Raw genomic sequence first — 23,716 nt, 5'->3', positions numbered from 1 at the left:
TTAGCTTTGTAACACCAAGAAATATAGATGAAAATAATTAAATTGAGGTATTTAGCCTGTTAAAGGAATAAACCTTGACAAATAGCATTGATTCCAAGATTCCAAGGTATGTTGGTGACAGAACACCTATTAATATATTAATGAATATTAACATATTCATTACTTTATGAAAAAAGCACAGATTATGAGAATTTTATCTCCATTAAAAATAGATAGGAAACGGGCTTAACCTAGTATTTGCAGCAAAGTAGCTGGTTAATAAATGGCAGAGACAGAATTTGCTGATTTAGCTACCATGTTACTCATCTCTTTTTTTTTCCAGCTTAACTACCACCAGGTGCTATGTACATGTGTGCACACACACACATGCCCTGTAGGCAAAAGCAATATGATCGTTTATAAGAAAAAAATGTGTAATTGAGACTAAAGAATAGTTCAATTCCAACAAGAACTTGCTACCCTAGGTCAAAGTTGGACATTTTAGATTTCTTTGGTAATATTTTGTACTCCCCTCATAGAAAAATTCAATGAAATGTTGCCAATATCCAGAGCAAGCTAGAAAAAAAGAGGACTAGAACTCATGTCTGATCCAAATGCTTAGTCTAATAGTTACTAGCAATGAACTGAGTCATTGTTTAGTCTGTTTACCTCCCCTTTCTCCTGGGAAGAGCATTCTTCACTTGAGGGATCTCTCATCCCTACCTCAAACCTGCGGTGCACTGGAGTAGACTGTACCTCCCAGACCACAGCCGTGGGTGACTTTGGATACAGTCACTCTGAGGAGAGTGACTTTGCCCTTCTGGGAGTAGAGAGATGCTAGGATGGAGACCCAACCTGTGGGAGGAGGAGTGGGTCTACATCAGGGAACAATAAAGCCAGCACCTACAGAGAAGAGATCAGACACAGAGGATCCTCAGAGTGTTCCAGGAAGAAAGTACTTGAGGAACTGGCTCCACCCCTGTGGCCTTAGAGCTCCACCGGCTCCTCTAGTTCTTTACGCTAGTGGAGTGACTGTCCAGTGCATGCCCTTTGGACATGCTTCACATAGATTCCTGTTGCTCGCCAAGTGTCCTAATAAATACAAGCAATGTTTTCAAACTAATATATTACAGAAAGAATAATTTTTATTACTCAAAAATTTTTATTGAATAAGTTTATATAGAATGACACATTTTATTCCATTAAATATTTTAAATAGCTGAAGTTTACAAGCTTATAAAATATGGAACAATGAGATAATGATTAGGTTAAATGGTTACATTAAGGTGAGCGTCAGAGAACAAATACATTTTTAATAGGAAAAGACCATATGTACAATGTAACAGTGTCACTGAATTCATTTCTTAGTGTTTTGTATCATCACAGAAATGCTTAGTCTTATCCTAAACATCTTAAACATTCAAATAAATGAAATAAAATTCTTTCCAGGGTTGAATCAGAGCACCACAGTGCTTTACTACATATATACATATATTATCTTAGAAGTCTGTGTATTCATGAAAATGCATAGGAAAAACCCCACAGAAATCAGTGCTCTTCATAGACTTTGCAGATAATTTTAATCTGATTCTTCACTGCTGAAGTAAGAGCTGTCACAATATTCAGTCGTGTAAAGAAATTTACGAGTAATTGGGTTCATCTTCGGTATCCAGTGTCGGGGAATCAGAAATGTTGAAAGATTAAATAAATCTACAAATACCTTGTACCTATCACTGGAAAAACATAGACAAATATTTTAGATTTGCTGAAATGAAATATTTTAAAATTTTAATTTTATTTCGCAAACAATATTTTGCCATGAATAACTAGCATTCAATATTATCTTTAATATGACATATTGTATATATTATATTATATTAAGTGCTATTAGTATTAAGATTGCCCCATTTTTTATTTTGTATCCAAAGTTCATGCCCATATAGACCATATTATTGATCCGACCAGGCTGGTTCAAATTAAAACCTAGCCTTATTATTGTCTCATGTCGAACTTTTAAAGAACAGTATGCAAAATAATAAAATTAAAGCATCCAGAGTTTTTAGTCATTCATTAGAAAATATTTCCCACCTGAAAAGTAGCTGCCAACTAACTGACATAAATGAATTTATAAACCGAAATGCCATCTTAGATTTATAATGTGTCCAACAGAGTATTCTTGACACTAAATATTGCTTTTGCGTTTGTTAGTTAACTATTTTAACTGCTGCCGTTTTACAGTGGAAGAGCATTTGCTTTTGAAGTCAAATTTGGGTTCAAATTCTGTTCTGTCGCTTGCAACTCCTACAATCTTGGACGAGTTGTCTAAACCTCAGTGTCTTGGTTTCTAACTCTCTAAAATAAAAACTACAATCCTTGCCTCTGGCCAGGCCTTTGTGAAGATTTGATGAGATAATGACACACTAGAGATGCTGTTAATTAGCATTAATTATCCCCACCACTGATGTGTGTGCTCATTTTGCACAATCATTTTTTCTTAGATATTTACAGAATTTATACCGGGAAAGAGAAAAAATATATAATGGTTGTGAAAATTTATACCAATGAATTTTCTAAGTCATTCAACCTAGAGTGTCTTCCCAGGGAAAGTGGAAGTATAAAAATGATGAAAAATTGAACCTGTGCATTTTCATAACTTAGCCAATCTGGTGCTACAATTAGGAATGGAAGCGATGCACTATAAGGAATTTTGGAGACGAAAGGGGGCTATCTAACATGTTCTTGATCTGATTATCTTTTCTCAAAGGGCTTGTAAGTTTCTCAGTTTTCAGATGCATCTATATATCCTTCTATCTATAAGGCTGTGAATATTAAATAGAATAAGAACACAAATATCCTAGAAATATCTCTACCATGTTTTAAATGCTCAGTAAACATTGACCCTTTTCTTGTAAAAATTTGAAAAGGGCACTCCCTGGAGTAGATAGAAGTAGTTTCCATGCTATAATACAGAGTCCTACCGGGAAATAAGAAACTATATTTTTAGCTGGATCACTGACCTCACCGAGAGAGCATTAGTGGACGTAATGGTCACTATTTTAATCTAGTCCAAACTGGAGCCAGAATGAGTTGACATTTCTACTTGTATTGACTCTTTCATGCCCTCACAGGCCTTGGTACCATGACCCTGTTCATCACAAGATGAAAATAATAAACTTCCAGAACTAAGAATTTATACAATGATCTCCAAAAGTTCTAATAGGAATGTCTTAAACTACAAATGTGTTGTCCGCAGACAAGAGCAAGCATAAATGACTTTTCCTAGATAATGCCACATGTACATGGAGAAACAAAACCTTGGTGATTTCCACCAAGATAAAGAGGTGCGTTTCCCCCATCTTACCTTACTGTTGAGCGCAGGTACTGGTAGCCTGAAGACCCACCAGTGCCAGCTTTGGTGCCCAGCATTCTGTGCACCAGGCACACGTGGTTATCTAGGCAAACACACAAATTAACTCCATGAATATTTTTCTAAAACCAGGAGTTGATAATGATTATTGCTTCTGAGAAAAAGGCTCACCCCTTATCACTTAGCCATATGGAAGGTTCACCTGTGAGAGCCTCATGAGGCCAGCAGGTTGCCTGGCACCCCACTTGGTTCAGCACCCCATTTGACTCCATCCATATTTACATTTAGCCTGCAAGCAGCATAGGAGCGAGCGAGTGGGGCCATAGTTCAATTTTAATGAGCTCTGGTTATTTTGCTTCTCTGGGTTTCTTATATTTTTGAATTGTATTGTCATAAAAATAAATAAATTACTATTATATATTTAAAAATTTTCCGTGGACCTAAAGTTTATTTTTTCCTTCTGATTATCAAATAAAAGATCTTTTTTTAAAGCCTACAGCACCCGGTATTCCCAGGCTAAATAAAATATCTTAATGGGCTCCCAACGTTACTGTGGGCTCTAGGTACTGTGCCATTTGTGCATTGGATGAATAGACCCTCGGGGAGGATAATTGTCAAGCTGATTAAAAAAAAAAGAAAAGAAAAGAAACTCACACAAAAGATGGAAGAAAAGAGAGAGCAAGAAAGAGGGCGGACAGGAGAAAAGGAGTAAAGGAACCAGATCAGGGGAGAAGAGTTATAAGGGTGGAGCTGGGGGGCGGCGGGGGGGGGGGGGGGGGGAGAGGAGGGGGAGGACTTACATCTCCATTTGGTCATGAGTGTGTCTATTTCCATAAGAGAAGTCAGCAACTGGAAAGCGACCTGGAATCGAGGTTCTTCCCTAAAGGAGAAATAAAACAAAGGAATATATGCAAGCAAATCCAGTGTGTTAGAAGTGCATGGCTTTTATCATCTGTTGGCCCTGGAAACAGATATCAACTTGGCTCTTAGGAATTATGCCATCATCTCTGGATTACCCAATCAGTCTTATTTCTTCATCTCAAAAATGGGGATACTACCCCTCAATTTACAGCATTTGTTTAAAGAGTCTAGAATATTCCATGTAATATATATATATATATCAGCCAGAGTCACACCTAATATCGAATCTCATTAAAAGGCAGTCAGATACCCTAGCTCAGCTTCCCCAGCTAATAGAGTAAAAAACTTTTTCCAGACAAAGATATTAAAAAACAAAATAAATACTGCATCTGTATATACACATATATATGTATAGATAATATGTAATGTATATATTCTCTTCATCCAATCCTTCAACTAACAATATATATGTATATATATTTTTTAATATATTTTATTGATTTTTTACAGACAGGAAGGGAGAAGGATAAGGAGTTAGAAACATTGATGAGAGAGAAACATCAATCAGCTGCCTCCTGCACACCCCCTACTGGGGATGTGCCTGTAACCAAGGTACATGCCCTTCACCAGAATTGAACCTGGGACCCTTGAGTCTGCAGGCCAACGCTTTATCCACTGAGCCAAACCAGTTAGGGCAACTCAATATATTTTTTGCTTAATATACATAAACTTGAGTGGCATACATTTAGTAAGAATTTAGGAAAAGAGTCAAAAGATTTTGTTTATGTTGTTATTCTGAAGAGAGATTGGAGAGGATTACAATTTAAATAAATACAAGTAAGTAATATATCCAGTAAACATAGGCATTTTTGCTAGTGTGCTATCTATTGTTCTGACTCATTTAATTCATGAAACATGAAGCTGAGGCCTTCATACATATGCAAAGTATGTGGACATTTAAAGAACACTTCAAATGTATTAAACAGTGAAGTTAATTTTACTTGAAATTGTTGAATAAGCAGAACAACAGTTTACAAGGTGTTTCCACTTTACAATTTTTTTTTTTATAAAACAGGAATAATTCTACAACATTGTTTAATGACGGAACACTTTTCATGACTAAATTTTTCAGGCAGATTGCACTGTGGTCTTTTTGGACATTTAATATCCTATATAATAAAAGGCTAATATGCAAATTGACCAAATGGCAGGTCGACCGGACACTATGACATGTACTGACCACCAGAAAGCAGACACTCAATGCAGGAGCTGTCCTCTGGTGGTCAGTGTGCTCCCACAGGGGGAGTGCTGCTCAGCCAGAAGCTGAGCTCACGGCTGGTGGGCACAACAGTAGTGGCGGGAGCCTCTCCTGCCTCTGCAGTAGCACTAAGGATGTCCGACTCCAGGCTTAGGCCTGCTCCCCACGGACAATGGGCCTAAGCCAGCAGTCAAACATCCCCCAATGGCGCCCGGACTGCAAGAGGGCGCAGGCTGGGCTGAGGGACCCGCCCCTCAAATGTACGAATTTCGTGCCCCAGGCCTCTAGTCACATTATAAAATTATAAAAAGAATTTTTTATTAATTTGAGAGGGTTTTTTTTTTTTAACCAACTACAGAGATAAAGTTAAGCTTTTACTATTTAAAGGAAAGAAAACCTCATGAAACTCTCACAATTATTTTCTAAGCTTCCCATCAAAACAAAATAACTCAATAGAACTGTGATTGAAATGTATAAGCTTTATATTTGATACATTATCTCTAGCCGATCCTCAATTTTAGCTTCTGTCTCTCTCCTAATTTGCTTTTACCTGTAAAAGTATATCATCAAGGCCCCCTGAAGTGCTCTGTATGAGAGTCGTCTTTCACCTGCAAAATACACAGCAAGTTTTAATTTAATAGGTCATTTAGGGTAGTCATATTAATCTGGCACCATCACCTTACATAATTGTTATATGTTTTTAGAAAGCAATGTAAGTTTTAGTTTAAAATTTCATCCCTTAGCTTGAAATTTGGAAAATATCACATAAAACATTGTTTTCATATTGCATTTTAAAAGGCAGACTGCAATACTAGTATATACAGGATGTTCAAAAAATTTCAATAGCTGAGAACCTTTAATTTTCACTCCTTTTCAATTTTAAATTATTTGAACTAATGGGTGAAACCAGACTAAGCTTTGAACACAAAAAATTTATCCTAATGTTCCACTAGGTATTTTTTTAATGGAGATACATAAAAGATAAAGTTTACAATACAATACCAGCAACAGTTGACAATTTGAGGGCACACAAATACCAAACAAAATTATTTTTGATGTTTGAGATTCCATTGCTTCAAGTTATCAGCAGTGCCTGGACCAGAATGGTCATCAATTTGAAAACAGGCATTGACAAAAAATGATTCATTTCTGTGGATTCTTTTAAATTTTGAAAATGACCTGTGTGCTCTAATAACACTGACTTTATAATTATTCAAAATTTGTATACATTTTTGGGAATATCTACATATATATATATATATGGCTCTGAACTACTTGAGAAGCCATTTTCCATGTACTTTGGTATCCCTCATATCTGACATATCATGACAGTTTCTACCAATGTGTTTGAGATAAAATGGTCATTTAAAACTGTTAATATAATGTTCTCATAGATAACACTAACCAATGTTTGTTTCTAAGAGTAGAATATCAATTTTCATTTTATTTCCCCAAGTGGAATTTGATCTTTGATGCCGTCAGTGATGGCGAACCTTTTGAGCTCAGCGTGTCAACATTTTGAAAAACCCTAACTTAACTCTGGTGCCGTGTCACATATAGAAATTTTTTGATATTTGCAACCATAGTAAAACAAAGATTTATATTTTTGATATTTATTTTATATATTTTAATGCTACTTAACAAAGAAAAATCAACCAAAAATATGATTTCACGTGTCATCTCTGACATGCGTGTCATAGGTTAGCCATCACTGGATGCCATAATAGTACAATGCCAAGAAACAATCCTTAAGAATAAAATTACCTACCTTTACTAAGAAGATGCTCATGGCGTTTCTCATCAAATAATAAGAGTAACACCTCTTTTTGTTTGTGAAATTCAGCCATTTGTTCCTCCTTTTCCTCTGATTCGTTTTTAGCCTTTGGAGAAAATTCTTCATTAATATTCCCACAACAGAGAATAGATTCTAATTTCAGAAAACATTGCCTCGAGAAGTAGACTTGCCAGGTGCAGAAAAGGTGTACTTGGGATATTTACCATTTCATCTAATATTACAACTTGGAAATTATGGCTTATGAGAAGGGGTCTTCCTCATAGTCACTGGTTCTATCCTTTAAGTTCAATTTAACTGATTTATCAATCTTAAACATTATCTTAATAAAGATCATGACTCCTGGGCTCAGGTGGGTATAACTGGATACAAGTGGTCAATATGTTCAAATAGTTGGCAAAAATTATTTATCACAGTAAGGTTATTACACTCAGGAAAATTAATGATTCCTAGTCGGGAAAACTATTAATGCTACTGAAATTCTATATTCAGTATTATACCCTATAAATATAATTTCTTAGATATATTTCACACTTTTATTTTTATTCTTTTCATATCAATTGATTTGTTTAAGAAAATTCTTATTTTTCTGCCTACAGCACATGCTCTATTTATAAGCCGATTAATTAAGCTGAAGCAAAAATTAGTTAACCCAATTATCTTCAAGTCCTCAGAAGAATCAAACTGTTAAAAAGTTGTATGCACACTATTGCCAATTACATATTCCTTTTTTTAGTAAATGTCATGCACAGGTGATAAACAAAATAGTGAGCAAAAATTGAGTCCCATGACCTTATGCAACATATTATGTGGTGGGAATAAGATGTAGAACAAATAATCACCTGAACATTAAATGTTGAACACTCAGGAGTGTCCCATGCCATCGTGGTATACAGAAGCAGTATAGTGCCATGATAGCATAGTTTTAAGGGGGTCAGAAAAGGCCTTCCTGAAGAAGTTTTCCTTGAGCCAAGAGCAAAGAATGAAAAGGAGTTACCTGGGGAAGAATACTCCAAACCCAGAAAATAACATAAAAAGACTGGTGGTAAACTCAAAGAACTAAATTCAGCCTAAAGGAAATTCAGTATGGCCCAGAAGATCAAAAAATGCCTTGAAGATTATATTAAGGATTTTTATTGTTATGCTGAAAGCAATGGGAAAGCATCAAAGTGTTTTATGCAGAGGTCAAATGTGACTAGATTTGCATTTTGAAAAGATTACTCAAACTGCAGTGTGGACAATACATTGGAATGGAGCCATATTGTAAGCCTTGTCAAATAGTGGAGAGAATATGACTTTAGTCTAAGTGAAAAACAATGACGGTCTGCACTGGATGGGTGGTGGTAGATCAAAGAGAGATACTTGAGAACTATTTAGAGGGTGAAACCAATAGCATTTGGTGATAGTTTGATGAAGTCAGTTGAGGAAGAGGGAGTTACCAAGGACCAATAGTACCAGTGTGACTTGACACACTAGGAGAAAAACTTGGAGAAGACCAAGTAGATACAGGAGTGGATGAAAGGGAATTTTTTTTTCTTTTAATCAGTGTATGTTTGAGAGGACCGGGAGGAAATATAAATTAAGGTGTTAAGTATATGATCTGAAATTTAAGAGGATATCTACACGAGAGGTATTTGTTTGAGAATCACTGGTGTATAAGTAGCTATAGAAGCAGTGGGTATAAATGAGTTAATGTAGTGAAATAATATAGACAAAGGACACAAAGGCTATAAGCCAATGAGTTGGGAAATCCCACCATTTACTTGTCTAATGAGCCAGTAATGGAGGCAGAGAAATTAGACATTTAGACGAAGTTAAAATATTGTGTACCAAATCCAAGAGGGTGGGGGGAATGTTCAAAAAAGAGTTAAATAACCATTCGTACTGAACGTCACTGTTAGCTCAAGATAAGTGAAGATAAAAAATGGCCATTGGATTTATGTACACGGAGGTTATTTGTGAATGATGGGACAAGAAGACAGACTGGATTGAGTTGAAGATTGGATGAGAAATAAAGGAATAATTATACTAACTACTGTTCTAAAAACACTTTACAACTATTAACCTAATTTAATGCTCATAATAATCCTATGAGGTAGATACTCTTATTTTCTATTGTATCAATGATGAAAGTGAAGCAAAGAGAAGTTAAGTCAAAGACGTTCAATGTCACACAATTAAGAAGCGCAGGTGGAACTTGAACACATGCAGTGTGACTTCAAGACATTAAGCACTACTGATAAAGCCTCTCAAGACATAGAATTAGACAACTCCCTCAAGAAATTTAGTCATGAATAAAGGAAGAAAGGCCTGTAATTTGAAGGAAATGTGGAATCAAGAAATCAACAATATTTTCTTAAGTGAGAAACTTGACATTGTCTGGGAACCAATAGGAAGAACTGGGCCTTTGTGAGCCTACTCCTGTCTAGAATTAGTCATAATCTTGAAATGTTCAATAGAAATAAAAAAGGTATATTAACCTCATCTATTTATCTAAGAAACTCTTGCTAATAATGAAATTCTTAATTTAGTTTTTATTGTATCTAAATAAAATTAAATCCATCATGTAACATATTCTAAGTATATTATTTTGTGAAAGAAAAATAAGAAAAAATGTAAGCTTAAGAGATAAGTGGAGAATTATTAAAATAAAATTTGCAATACTTTTTTCTGTAGTAAACTTATATTTACCTAAGGCATCATAAATACCTGAATCATACTGAATTCTTCTTCCAGGCCTTTAACAATATTTTTTTCCAACTTTTCCCAGAAGTTAAATCCATGTTTCTCTAAACCTGGTGTTCTTTCCAGCCATGCCTTAAGTAAACATTATTTTTAAGTTAATATATTGTAAAATTTTAAATAGGTGAGATACATTAAACTAATATTTATGAACCTGAAACAGAATATTTTCATGGTTTTGAGAAACATATGTAATAAGGTACTTTTTGTGTGTAAACATTTTCTTTCCCTTCAATTTCTTCACTTAAAAATAGAAATCTATTCTATTCCATTTCTTGCTTTTTAATAAAATCATATTACTGCTGTTTAATCTGTATTTATTAAGAACTATGACTGGCTGGAGCGGCTCAGTGGTTGAGCATCGACCTATGAATCTGGAGGTTATGTTTCGATTCCCCATCATGGCACATGTCAGGGTTGCGGGCTCCATTCCCAGTAGGGGGCGTGCAGGAAGCAGCCAATCAATGACTCTCTCTCATCATTGATGTTTCTATCTCTCTCTCTTTCCCTTCCATTCTTCTCTGAAATCAATAATATATATATGTACACATATATATTTAAAAATAAATATTACAAAAATCCCATTTTTTTCTATAAATCTATGAACATATGTAAATATTGTTTTAATGAAGTGTCTGGTTTATTCTCAAAGTACTTTATTATTAAGATCTGAAGGAATTAAAACATGTATAATATATGATCTCTTCTAAATGCAGGAGCATGGTATAATTAGCAACTTGGAAATACACTTACTAATCAATTATTTTAATATTCCACAAGACTTTTTAATCAGAAATAAAACCTAATTCATACATCCCTGTGGGTTCTCATTTGAGTTTGAAATTAGCTTTCTGATTCTTTCTATTCCTATCTTTATAAGCTGTTCTCTCTCTCCTCCCTCTCTCTCTCTCTCTCTCCATATATATATGTATATATATATAAAGGTAATATGCAAATTAGGCCAGGACGCTGTAACGGTCATGACCAGCTCAGGAGGAGGGGCCTGGTGCCGCCCCAGAGCCTGAGAGAACAACAGAGAGGGTGGCCTATGCCTGGCCCCAGACCAGAGAGAACAACCCGCAGGGGGGCTGGCCCCCAGCCCCAGCCTAACGGTCGTGGTGCTGGGCTGTTGGAGCTGGAGCAGAGTGGACACAAACCCGCAGGGGGGCTGGCCCCCAGCCCCAGCCTAACAGTCGTGGCGCTGGGCTTTTGGGGCTGGAGCAGAGTGGACACAAACCCGCAGGGGGGCCAGGTTTGATTCTGATCAAGGGCATGTAACTAGGTTGCAGGCTACTCCCTGGCCATGGCCCAGGTCAGGGCTCATACAGGAGGCAACCAATTGAAATCAGCCTCTCACATTGATGTTTCGCTCAGTCTTTCCCTCTCTCTTTCATGCTCTCTAAAAATCAATGGGAAAATATCCTCACGTGAGGATAAAAAGAAAAAGAAAGAAATGTCATATCCTATGAAAGAGACATCTTGAAAATGCCTAAAGAAAGTTGTTATTTTTTCGTGGTGAAGGGACTGGAGTCCGTGTTGATGAAAACACCTTGGCAGCTGCAGCGGCTGGCAGTGGCAGCAGCAGTGGGGTGATGGGGGTGGTGCCTTCCCCTGATCAGCCTGGTTGCCTCCAGCAGAGGGAGGTCAGCCCATGGGGAGTGGGCCTAAGCCATCAGTAGGACATCCTCTGAGGGCTCCTGGACTGTGAGAGGAGGCAAGCTGGACTGAGGGACCGCGCCCCCCCCGCCCCCCGGCCAGTGCACAATTTTTTTATTATATATAATGTTTCTAAAATTCTCAAGAAAGTTCTTAATATTTAAATACTTTAATTAGTTAAATTTATAAATTTAAGCATTTTATAAATTGTTTATGTTTTTATTTACAATTAACGTGACCAAACTTTGATATTAGTTGTACAATTCTTATCTAGCAGAAGCTAAATTAAAAAGATGTATATAGTCTTAGAAATAGCATTTGAGCATGTACCTCCACTAGTTGCAAAAGTGTTTTTTCCTGCTCCGACTTCAGTAGTAGTTCATTTTCTTCTCCTTTGAAGTTATCACGATAATGTCTCCTATTGTAAGGGACTCTTAAACTCTGAAAAATACCCAACTTGTTTTCTAATAGTCGGAACTGTAAACTCTGGAAGCCTGATGCTGGAGATAAGTACTCTCTTTGAGAATAAATGAGGGAGAGAAGAAACAGAGAGAAATGTGTTGACATTGTAAATCACGGTTTTACTCTCTTAGATATCATCAAGAACACAAACACAGTTGCCTAGAATTGGACCTATGGTTCGGACATTACTGAAATAAGGAAAATGAGCTACCTAAACATCATTGTTGGTATCTGTCAACCAATTTAAAGTTGAAATGTTTGTATAGTTTGTAAAGTGTCATATGTATGTATACACGCAGAAATACATATACACATATACGTGTATGTGTGTATACTAAATGTCTTCTTAAAATGAAAATGGGTGGGCATTGAACAATATATTTTTTCAATAGTGCTAAAAGACTGTAATTTATAAATATTATTCAATCCCTCCTAAAACTTATACTGTGTGTGTGTCTATGAGGCTTTTATTTTTCTTAATCCATTTAACTTTTTCACCCAGCCCCCCTACTTGCTCCCTCTGACAGCTGTCAGTCTATTCTCTGTATCTATGAGTCTGTTTCTACTTTGTTAGCTTGTTTTGTTCATTAGATTCTACATGTGGGTGAAATCATATGGTATTTGTCTTTCTCTGAGTGGCTTATTTCACTTAGCATAATGCTCTCTGGGTCCATCCATGATGTCACAATGGGTAAAATTTCCTTTTATTTACAGCTGAGTAGTAGTCCATTGTCTAAAACTTATATTCTATCATTGATGTCACTACCTATTATTATTATGAGCACCAATGACATACTGTAAGTAAAATACAGGGGATGTTGCCTAGGACAAAAAAAAAAGGCAATCAAAATGTTATTACTCCTACCCTACACAGCTATACAACATCTTACATTTTTGTAAGTGTCTTTCATCAACTGGTACTAAGACTTCAATTTTTTAAGCCACCACAAAGGAATTTTGCTACATTTCTTTGAATGTCAAACATGTTGGACTATATATTACATTATCAAATGCACCTTATGTTCTAGGAAAATCTACTTTTAAATTTGGTATGATGAAAGCTTTTTCTGAACATATATGTATATATGTTGTATATACATACATATATATGTATACATATATGCATGCATATGCATATACGTGTGTGTGTGTGTGGGTGTATATATATATATAACTTTGGCTGCCTGGAAATGTAGAAAATTTATAATTCAATCCATGACTTATTCTGATGTTTTTTCTGACATCGTTCTTTATCACTCCTGTTTTTTCTTTTTAGCTTTTAGTTTTTGCAAAATTTGTTATATGCATTATATCAGCCACTTTAGCCATTTTGATAAGTGGTCTAAAATTATTTTTGGATAAAAACAGGGTACAACGATGAGTTGAAATTAATTAATCATATCATGTTTGTATGTAAAAACAAGTGATGAAATGTTTTTAATAACTTCTCAAATTCGTTGTGATTAAGACTCCCAAGTGCTGATAGTGACAGTGTAAGACAGGCTCCTCATCTCACACAACACACATGCCCTCCTTTACCCCACCAGAGTGAGAAGGTGAACCCCACCAAGTTATCACATAGCCACAGGTGCACACCTGAAGTCGTTGAAATCCAAGGCTGTCATCGTTTCCAGGACAGAAAACTGCTCTACCAGTAGTTTAAGGATCACCACCACTCGATGCATTCGCGTAACAATCTTAAGCATATTCCTTTCATCCCTGACCTGATGATTAAGAAATGAGACACTGAGAAATCAATTCTGATGTTTAGAAATTACAAAATAGACTACAAACAATAGTACATTCCTATGAACTTTATCTTTACTTCAGAAAGGAACATTGGAAGTATAATTCTGTGGATAGTGAACTAATGGTAACTGAATTGTTTGCAAGGAATGTCTGCAAAATCAGAATCACATATCTTTCCTTAAAAATAGAAAATCACAGCCCAGCCAGCATGGCTCAGTGGTTGAGCATCCACCTATGAACCAGGAGGTCTCAGTTGGATTCCAGGTCAGGACACATGCCTAGGTTGTGGGTTTGATCCCCAGTGTGGGGCATGCGGGAGGCAGCCGATCAATGATTCTCTCTTATTATTGATGTTTCTTTCTCTCCCTCTCCCTTCCTCTCTGAAATCAATTTTTTTAAATAGAAAATTACATGAAGGCAAGTTAGAAGTAAATTCTAGAGATTAACATCCACTCATTTTAAAGCAAGTTTCTATGTTTGCTTCAAGGAATAAAGGTAAGCATGGCAACTTCTGGGTGAGGATGACACAACACCAGAATAAATCTGCTCTTTACTGAGGGACAAAGTTGCCAATGACATAAAAGGAAATTGCAAGCACATATAGAAGAGGATTGTCTGTGTCTGACTGCTCTCTTTCCCCAGCCCCTCCTGAGTGCTTAAGGCTATGCCCTGTGTCTGGGAGGCTGGTGGGAGCAGGAGGCAGGGCAGGAGGCAGGAGAACACAGTTCAGACTGCCGTCACCGGCGGTTCCACTGTTAGCACTCTTTTCTTTGGTTCTTTCTCCTGCTACTATTTTTTTTTTTACCTTTTCCTGTTTAGTTTCTTCATTATTGTTCCTATCTTCCCACAGCAAATATTCATTAGAAATACAACTCAGGTACTTATTCATTAAAGGTAGATTGCCAGCTATTCTACCATCAGCTAAAACAACTATTCTCAGTGGCAAGAAAAATTAATAATAAATGAGTTCTAAATACTGTAAGGGGCTTGGAACTGAAATTTGAAAGGAACTTGAATGAAATGTGAAGCTCTAGGGTAGCAATGGCATTGGGAAAATATGACTAAGCTCTTGTCCACTGGGGGAAATTTTTTTTTCAGTAAGTAATAACCACCATTTGGTGTTAAATTTTTCCACATTAGTAATATTTTTTACATTCTCCAAAAATAGTCTGGAACCAATATTATGATATAACAACTCACATGGCCATTCTGAAAGATCTCACAAACAGAATCTAATTCCCAGAGGATTTGCTTAAACCAGAGTTCATAAGCTGCAATGAAAAAAACACATTGTCAGTTGGAAAGTTTTGGGAGCCTCTTTGACCATAATTATATAAAAGACATGGTTAACACATTGAAAGAAATAAAAATATAATTTAAAAATCAAGAAATACCCATATAGCCTTATTTTATGTTACAACAAAATATTAGTGATAAATGTATAAGAGCCTCAATTTATTGACTGTTTTAATATGCTATGCATATTATCAATATGCTTTGTGGTTGTTAATATTATTATACTGATTTCTCTCAACAAAGTCTTTTTAAGTCTATTTAAGTCTTTTTAGGATATAGCACATGATCTAATTCTACAATCCCCTTGGAAGATGGAGGTATGCAGAGAAGCAAAAGTGACACTCAACTTCACCTATAAACTGAAATATCAGTATTTACTAATCTGATGAATATGACAAGACATTAGTTTCCAGGGGCTTAGAAAACTGTGAGGATGACAAGTTTATGAACAGTCTAAATCTAAAACTTTCTCTTATTCATCTATTTCCCTTAGTATCTAGCACAGTGTTGGCATAAGATAAACCCAGGTGATTATTTCATGAATAAATGAATTTAATAACCAATGGAGTTATTAGCTGAGCATAGAAAACCAATAATCTCAGAGATCTCTAGTGCATTCTGCCTGGTGCTATCGTATGGCTGCAGGCTATGTTTCTGCACTAATTAGGGGAATCAAATTATATTTTAAATCACATTTCAGGATACTATTGGAATTTAATTTTCATAGTTGGACAAGGTGCAAAGCAGATATTTCCTTGATCAGTTTATGTGACCACCATTTGGTGTTAAATTTTTCTCATTTTAGGTTTAGCTTTCTGTGGTTTGCCCCATGATTCACTGATTATGTTTTGTAACTGAAGAAGGAAGGGAAAGGCTCCCTCTTCAGATAATGATAGCTACCATATGCTGTATGTTTATAATGTGCTATACCTTGGGCTAAGTGCTCAATGTGCATTACCTCATTTCATCTTCACAAGAGCTCTATGATTGATAAAATACAACAACTTTCTCCATTTTACACACGGGGAAATGGAAAGAGTTACTGGTTAAGGGACCTGGCCAAGCTTTCCCAATTTATAACAGTAGAGATGGGATTCTAAACAATTTTCTGATTCCAAATTTGTGCTATCCTGCCATGATTTCCCCCCTATTGAGCTTGTCTTTGGATAAGCCACCAATACAAATTACGTAAATTAGTTTCTGTTTTTACTTTTTACTCAAAGGAGTGAATCACTTTAGCCAGTCAATGAAGCAAACAACCATTTGTGGAACAACACACAAAGAATTGGTAAGCAAAGAAAACATGTCTAGAAATGGACCAATGACTAGCTTGGGTCATTGGGTCCAGGACAATCAGAGGACAGTATGAGGACACCAACAATTTTAGAGTGAATCTTAATATTTTGGGGTCACAGACCTCTTTAAGACACAGTCACAAAGTTTTGCACACAATTTCAGTTCAGAGACTTTCTAAACTCTCAAAGTCACGGACTCCTACATGAGAAACTACTGCTCATGTTTTACCACTACGGCCACTAACCTGGACCCGCCTCCAGCTATCCCCTCTCAAGGTGTTCTTCTGGGGCATCCTATAAACCTTGAACTCTATCTCCCAGTCAATGTGCCACAGATATTCTCCATGCAGGTGGGAGCAGTGGGTCCCTTGGGAAGAGGACTAGAGAGTCTATTGGGACAATCCTTTATTCCATCATCAGTGCCTGCAACCTTTGCTCCTTCACCTCCTCCTGCTATGATCAGCAAGTGGTCTCAATGATCTACAGTAAATCCTCAATTTAACAGACTGGACAAATTGCAGACCTCAATTTAACAGACTGGACTTCAGATTTAACAGACAAAATTTTCAGTCTGTATGTCATATGAAAAAATTACTACTCTGTTATTTTTTAAATGCTTTTAGACAAGATTTGCTTATAGCTAAATTAACAGGTTTGTTTTTTGTTACTAATCCATTGTTATTTTTAACAAATTTTAGTGAATAGGCCATATTTTGGGGGAAAAAACCTGTAGTAATTTTGCAGACATAAATAAATATTGCATATCTAAAACTATAGTCTACATATTGAAATCCAAGAGTCACCGCTTATAAATAATGTTCACTGAATGACTAACACATGATCACACCCCGTCAGGCATGATGATTGGTTATGTTATCACCTGGTGTGATTTTCTGCAGCAATTTAACATCTGTGGCAGATGTTCCCACATGTGCTCAGCCACTCCCCAGTCCTGTGCATTTGTTTACTCGGTGATTGATGAATGCACACATTTACTAGTTCTATTCAGTATACATTTCAAATTACAGTAACACATAGAGAAAACTTTTCTTTGAAATTAAACTTTTCATGTATAATTAATTTTAATTCCACAAATATATATATATATATATATATATATATATGAGGTCATTACAACCAAACAACCAGAACAACCAGTTGACCAGTCACTATGACACACATGACCGCCAGGGGGCAGACGCTCGACACAGGAGCTGCCCTCTGGTGGTCAGTGAGTTCCCACAGCCAATCAGGCCAGCCCCGATTGGGACTGGGTGAGATGGCCCCTGTAAGCCCTGATCACTGGCCAGGTCTAGGGACCCTACCCATGCATAAATTTCATGCACCAGGCCTCTAGTGTCTACATAAGTAAAAACAGGTAAGCTAACTAATTTGTCAAATTTTTAACATTCAGAAAACCACTTCATTATAAAACAGACTTTCAGCTTTAACGGACTACCCCTTGCTGGAATTATTTCGTTATATCAAGGTTTTACTGTATTTGAACTCTCTACAGCAGCCGTGGGCAAACTAAGGCCCGCGGGCCAGATTCGGCCTGTTTGAAATGAATAAAACTAAAAAAAAAAGACCATACCCTTTTATGTAATGATGTTTACTTTGAATTTATATTAGTTCACACAAACACTCCATCCATGCTTTTGTTCCGGCCCTCCGGTCCAGTTTAAGAACCCATTGTGGCCCTTGAGTCAAAAAGTTTTCCCACCCCTGCTCTACAGGGCTTAGCATGGCACCTGCTGGCTCCTAAGGCTGTTTGGCTGGGATTGGCATGGCACCTGCTGACTCCTAAGGCTGTTTGGCTGCCTGCACTAGAGGCTAAACTTGGCTTGGAGATTTCTGAAACATGTACACATCACCAACGACACATCTGTTGGGAAATGAGCTTCACCAACAGAGCTCTACAGCACATGAGACTGCAATCTAGTTTAACGAGAACAGCTTTGGTGTTGTCCCCAGCTCTCCTCTGGCCATCCGGACACCAATGATGCCAGACCAGAGCATTGATGACTCCCTGCCTCTCAGTTATAGGCCCAGTCATGAATACAGGGCCTCTGATTGACCTGCAGGTGACTGTGCAAAACAATATGGATGTCTCCTAGTTCAGCTGCCTCATCCCACGCAACGTGCTTTCTATAGAAGATGGCAAAAGAGAGCTCCAGGTCTTTCTTGCAACATGAAAGTATACTCCCAATGAAAATGAACTTCAGTTTCAGATTAAGGAATGCCATTTGATTGCTGACACTGTTGCCAGCAAGTTGTAAAACAACTATTGTAAAGAGAATTGTGAAAGGGCGGACAGGACATGCTGTGTCAATCTCTGATGCTCACTAATGGCATTTGGATCTTGACTAAGCTAAGTATCAGCCAGGATATGCCAAACAGATGCAATCACTGAAGTGAAGAGCTGCTGAGGTCTCTCAATACATCTAGACTGGCCCAGTGCCATCCGTTCAAATCAGTGCCTCTGAAATGGAAGGAAGTGTAAAATCTGAACCCAAATATACTGAGGCTACCCACCAAGGTAGTGACTGTCTAACCTGTGCTACAATCAGGGCACAACCTGTCAGGTAGTTTTAGCTTCCTGGGAAGGTTTGTAGCCACAGCTTCAATCACTTCCTTCCTCTTGCCACCTGCTGCTGCGATATGTCCTTACTGTGAGCATCTCTGTACTGGGTCAATGCAGTTTGACATTTTGTAACTGGGGGCTCATTTCAAAAGCAGAAAAAGACAAAAAATATTTAATCAAGGAACAGTATCCCTGAAACATAAAAAAAGGAAATAAAACACTGCCCAGAGGTTTTAAGTCTGAAAAGGATAAACACACATTTTCAACAAAATTTACATTTTTATTAAGTACCAGATTTATATGGGAGTATGTGAAGTCACAATAAATTTGAGTGCTCTATTTCTTGAAAGAATTTTTTTTTAACTTCCAAGTTGAAAACATAGTAACATCTTACTTAAAAATTATTTTTCAATTCCAAGATAAATGTTTCCTTGGACATAGGACAAAGCTCAAAGTTCAACCTGATCCAACTAGCAGGGAAGTAACATAAAGAAGACTTACAAATCTCAGGAAGTCCTATGAGAACTCATCTGACAGTAAAATATTGTTGAGCATTTCTAACAAATGTGATTCCTTGATCTTTCACCATTTTACAGTTAAAAGAATTGTTGCTCTCCTCATTATTGATGGGAAATACCTGTGGAATAGTTATTGTCCAAACTTTTGTGCAACTTACCTTGATGAGTTATGATGAAAAGGTGTTCATCATGGATTTTATTTCCTTTTAGTTCACTTTGAAGCTCCTGTGCATTCAAAATTTTTTCCAACTTTAAACAAAAAAATAAATAAATAAACACCTGATTTTATACAAACTTCCAGCTATAAGATAAATGAGTAATGGGGATCTAATGTATAACACAGTGATTACATTAATAACACTGTATTATATATATGAAAGGTACTAAAAGAGTAGATCTTAAATGTTCTTACCACACACCAAAAAATGGCAATGATCCTATCTCATAAAGAGGGACTATGTTAATTGATCCTCACACCATGGCAAAGATGGCAGCACCCACAGCCAATAAGGAGGGAATATGCTAATTGACTGCCCCGCCCTCAAAGATGGTGGCGCCCAAGGCCACAAGATGGCAGCTCCAAGTCCCCTCTGCCCGCTGGGGCAGCAGGCATACAACAAGGCCAGGCCTGCCACCAGATGGGCCTGGCCTTGCCGCACACCTGCCTCCAGAGTCCCCCATTCCCCTCAGCCCCCCAGCCGCCCAGGGCCACCCGAGGCTCAGACAGCCAGGGCTTCCCGAGGCTCAGACAACCAGGGCTGGCCGAGGCTCGCGCTGCCAGCAGTGGCAGCAGCAGAGGTGTGATGGGTGCATTGCCTTCTCCTGATCACTGGGTCACCTCCAGCCCTGAGGGCTCCCGGACTGTGAGAGGGGGCAGGCCGGGTTGAGGGACCCCCCTCCAGTGCATGAATATTCATGCACTGGGCCTCTAGTCCATCTAATAAGAGGTGATATGCAAATTGACCATAACCCCAACACACAAGATGGCTGCCCCATGTGGTCAAAGACGGCCACCCCCATGTGAACACAAGATGGCCACCACAAGATGGCCAGCAGGGGAGAGCAGTTGTGGGCGATCAGGCCTGCAGGGGAGTCAGTTTGGGGGGGGGGTAGGCCTGCAGAGGAGGGCAGTTAGGGGTGACCAGGCCAGCAGGAAAGGGCAGTTGGGAGCAATCAGGCAGGTAGGCAGGCAAGCGGTTGGGAGCCAGCAGTCCCGGATTGTGAGAGGGATCCCAGATTGGAGAGGGTGCAGGCTGGGCTGAGGGACACACACCCCTGCCCTGTGCATGAATTTCATGCACCAGGCCTCTAGTATGACATAATAGCATGTTAGCTAAATGTTACACCAGTAATCATACAGAAATATATAAAGGTATCAAATCAACAGGTTGTGCACAATGTTATATAACAATTCTTGCACAATGTTATATAACAATCACAGCTCAATAAAACTAAAAAAGTGACTGATTTTGAAATTGCAAAAGTTTTTTTTTTTTATCAACTTTTATACAAAGTAGAATACAATACTGAAAAAATCCCCAAATTCTCAAATTCTCAGGATCTATTCTATGTACTTTTAAAAAATTAATGAGTCTTATTTTAAATAAACAGTATGTTGAATTTATGGTTTTTACTTTTTCTGAAGAATATTATATTTGGTAGGATTCCATGATAACAAATGCTATCACACTCACTGAGAAGTCATTGTTCTTTGTATCTCTTAAAATGAGTATGATAAAAGCTTGTCAAGTTGCTTAGCTGACTGTGTGTCTCCCATTATTCTATTTCCCTAAAAAGCCTGTTTGAATAAGATTTTAACATGCTTGATCAGCTTACCCTTAGAAACCCATAGACGCAGGCACCCAGAACTCTAACTATTTCACTTCTTAAACAATATAGAAGGCAAAAAGCTGAAACATACCTCAGAATAATCTCCAGTGCAAGGGCCTTTAACATTTCTATTTTTTAAAAGGGGATTTAAAAGAGAAATTTTTCTGGAATCATTTGTAATTACCTAGGCTAGGATTTAGTGAAGTTGTCTTATCTATACAAGTTGTACAATGCCTGCCAATTACCTGCACTAATCTGATCATTTATACTCTTTCGCCCAGATTCTGGGTTCTCTGCTGGATTTTCATATGAGTCTCTTGAATTGTTCTAATAAAGTTGAGAAAGCATAAATTTATATGGAAATGGATGGCATTAGGTCCAGAAAACTATTTGATGAGTGAGAGAGAAAAAAAACAACTAGACAAATATATGCCCAACAATGGAAACTAAACACTGTAAGATACTCGGCCACTTACATGCAGATAATTCCCATAGATAAGTCCTCCTCTGCTGGCTTTATTTACACCAGCTTGTGATTTGTCTTCTTCATTGCCTTCTAAAGATAGTTTTCTGAAATCATATCTGCAGATTAAATATGGGAATAAGAAATAAACAGATCTCAAGAAAGCACAATAACTAATAATATGAGTCATTAAAATTCTCTTATTGCTATTTTTTAAAGCATATTAACAAGGGAATAAGGGTGACAGTTTTCAATGTTCTTGAAATTCAGAAAATAAAGTGTTCATACTTAACATTTTTAAGAGCCTAACCATATTTAGAATAGAGATAAATACTTACTCAAAGTCATTTCTTAAGAATGGGCAGCCACTCATGGTGAAAACACACTGCTTGAGAAGCACTGAGGTTTTGGCTCTAAATGAACAGATCATTGATCTTCCAAGATGTTCTGCTGCCTTTTATTTATCCTGAACACCCTGAACCTGCCAATCAGCTTTCTCTACTTCCTCTTACTAGACTCTCATTTCCATTGGTTCGGAATTGAAACTCTGTAAACTTCAGAATGCAGTTAGTTTACTACAATAGTGAGTATTCTGCCCAACTGAATCATTTCACCATTTCACTTGATCAGTTCTGTTTTTATATCCCAAATAACAAACACTAAATAAATCAATAGAAGTCAAGTTAAAAAAAAAAAAAGATTTTTAACTCTTCTACTCCCATGACACATTGGGCATAGTGTTAAGACATGTAAGATGATGAGCTTGTAAATAAACAAGTATTTACTCTCTCAGTCTTAGGTATGGATATTCTTATAAGTCATAAGGCAAAAACTAAACTTGGATGTCTCTGGGGAAAGAAAATCATTAGTGAACAGAGGCAGGGTACATGCTCAAACCCCATTTACTTCTCATCTTCACAGTCCTTCTGGCCTAAATCTCATAATTAGCAGTAGTTGTGGGCTGCTCTATTGTATTGGAACTTAAACAGACATGACTGGTTTATTATTCACTTGTGGCATCCCAATTACAGGGCATTGGAGCCATCCACATTGGTATGCTTTGTCTCTAGATAAAAAATATAACATGCCCACAATTTCAAACAGTGTCAGTGATAAAATATTCTTCATGGAAAATATTACTTATTAGTTTAAGTTCTTTTGAGGACCATTCAGCCGGGGCAGAAAGCCCCATACCATGCCCTTAGTACACCACTGCTAAGAATCTAAAGACAGCATTTCTCATTATTTGACCCTCTAAAATGGTCGATTTATGTCTAATTTACCAAAGTAATTAAAGGCCAGAAACTTTATCTAGTCTTGGCTCTACCAAAAAATAATTGTGTGACATTTAAAAAAAAAAAAAAAAGGACAATGTGACTTCTATACATACCAACTTTCTTACAAAAAAAAATGAAGATGCTTAAAATTTATTGTAATTTCAAAGATCCTAGTCCATCCTAAAATCCTGATTTTATGACTCTAAAATAAATTATAATGTTTAATGCGGATTTACAGAAGGGTATACAGCATGAAGGCCATGTTATAAGAGAACTGGGAACTAATCAAACTCACATAGTAGACCTGTCATGTTCCATGTGGGTCTTTATAGGACACTCTGGCAATTGCTTACTGTGGGAAACTCACTGTAGGGATGCTATATAGTTCCAGTGGCGAAGGCGTTAGGGAGATGTTAAGCTAGCTGTGACTTTTGAACTCTTTGTGGCTGTGTAACCCTCTGTAAACTTTCATTTGGCAACTCCTCAAAAAAATCAGAATGTCACACCAGGACAAATGTCATGTCCTCTGGAAGTCAGTGAACACAGAGAGTGTAATAACTGCCTGATGTTACCTTTTAACTTTGCTT

General features: G+C 37.2%; 1 protein-coding gene across 1 annotated transcript; it reads right to left on the bottom strand.

The window, feature by feature from the left end:
• Window positions 1-302: 302 nt before the first annotated feature.
• Window positions 303-22,330, bottom strand: TDO2 (tryptophan 2,3-dioxygenase). Its single transcript, XM_059697698.1, has 12 exons — window positions 22,191-22,330; window positions 21,866-21,971; window positions 19,718-19,808; window positions 15,067-15,137; window positions 13,714-13,841; window positions 11,986-12,172; window positions 9,967-10,074; window positions 7,234-7,345; window positions 6,016-6,073; window positions 4,147-4,226; window positions 3,341-3,431; window positions 303-1,712 (listed from the first exon to the last, which is right to left on the bottom strand). Exons 1-12 carry the CDS (start codon window positions 22,280-22,282, stop codon window positions 1,559-1,561), a joined length of 1,278 nt encoding a protein of 425 aa, XP_059553681.1. The 5' UTR covers window positions 22,283-22,330; the 3' UTR covers window positions 303-1,558.
• Window positions 22,331-23,716: the final 1,386 nt, after the last annotated feature.

The sequence above is a fragment of the Myotis daubentonii genome, chromosome 5 (genome assembly GCF_963259705.1).
Source record: "Myotis daubentonii chromosome 5, mMyoDau2.1, whole genome shotgun sequence".
In the NCBI taxonomy this organism is placed as follows: domain Eukaryota; kingdom Metazoa; phylum Chordata; class Mammalia; order Chiroptera; family Vespertilionidae; genus Myotis; species Myotis daubentonii.
Note: the sequence above shows the minus strand (reverse complement) of the source record. Positions and strands in the feature narration are given on the sequence as shown.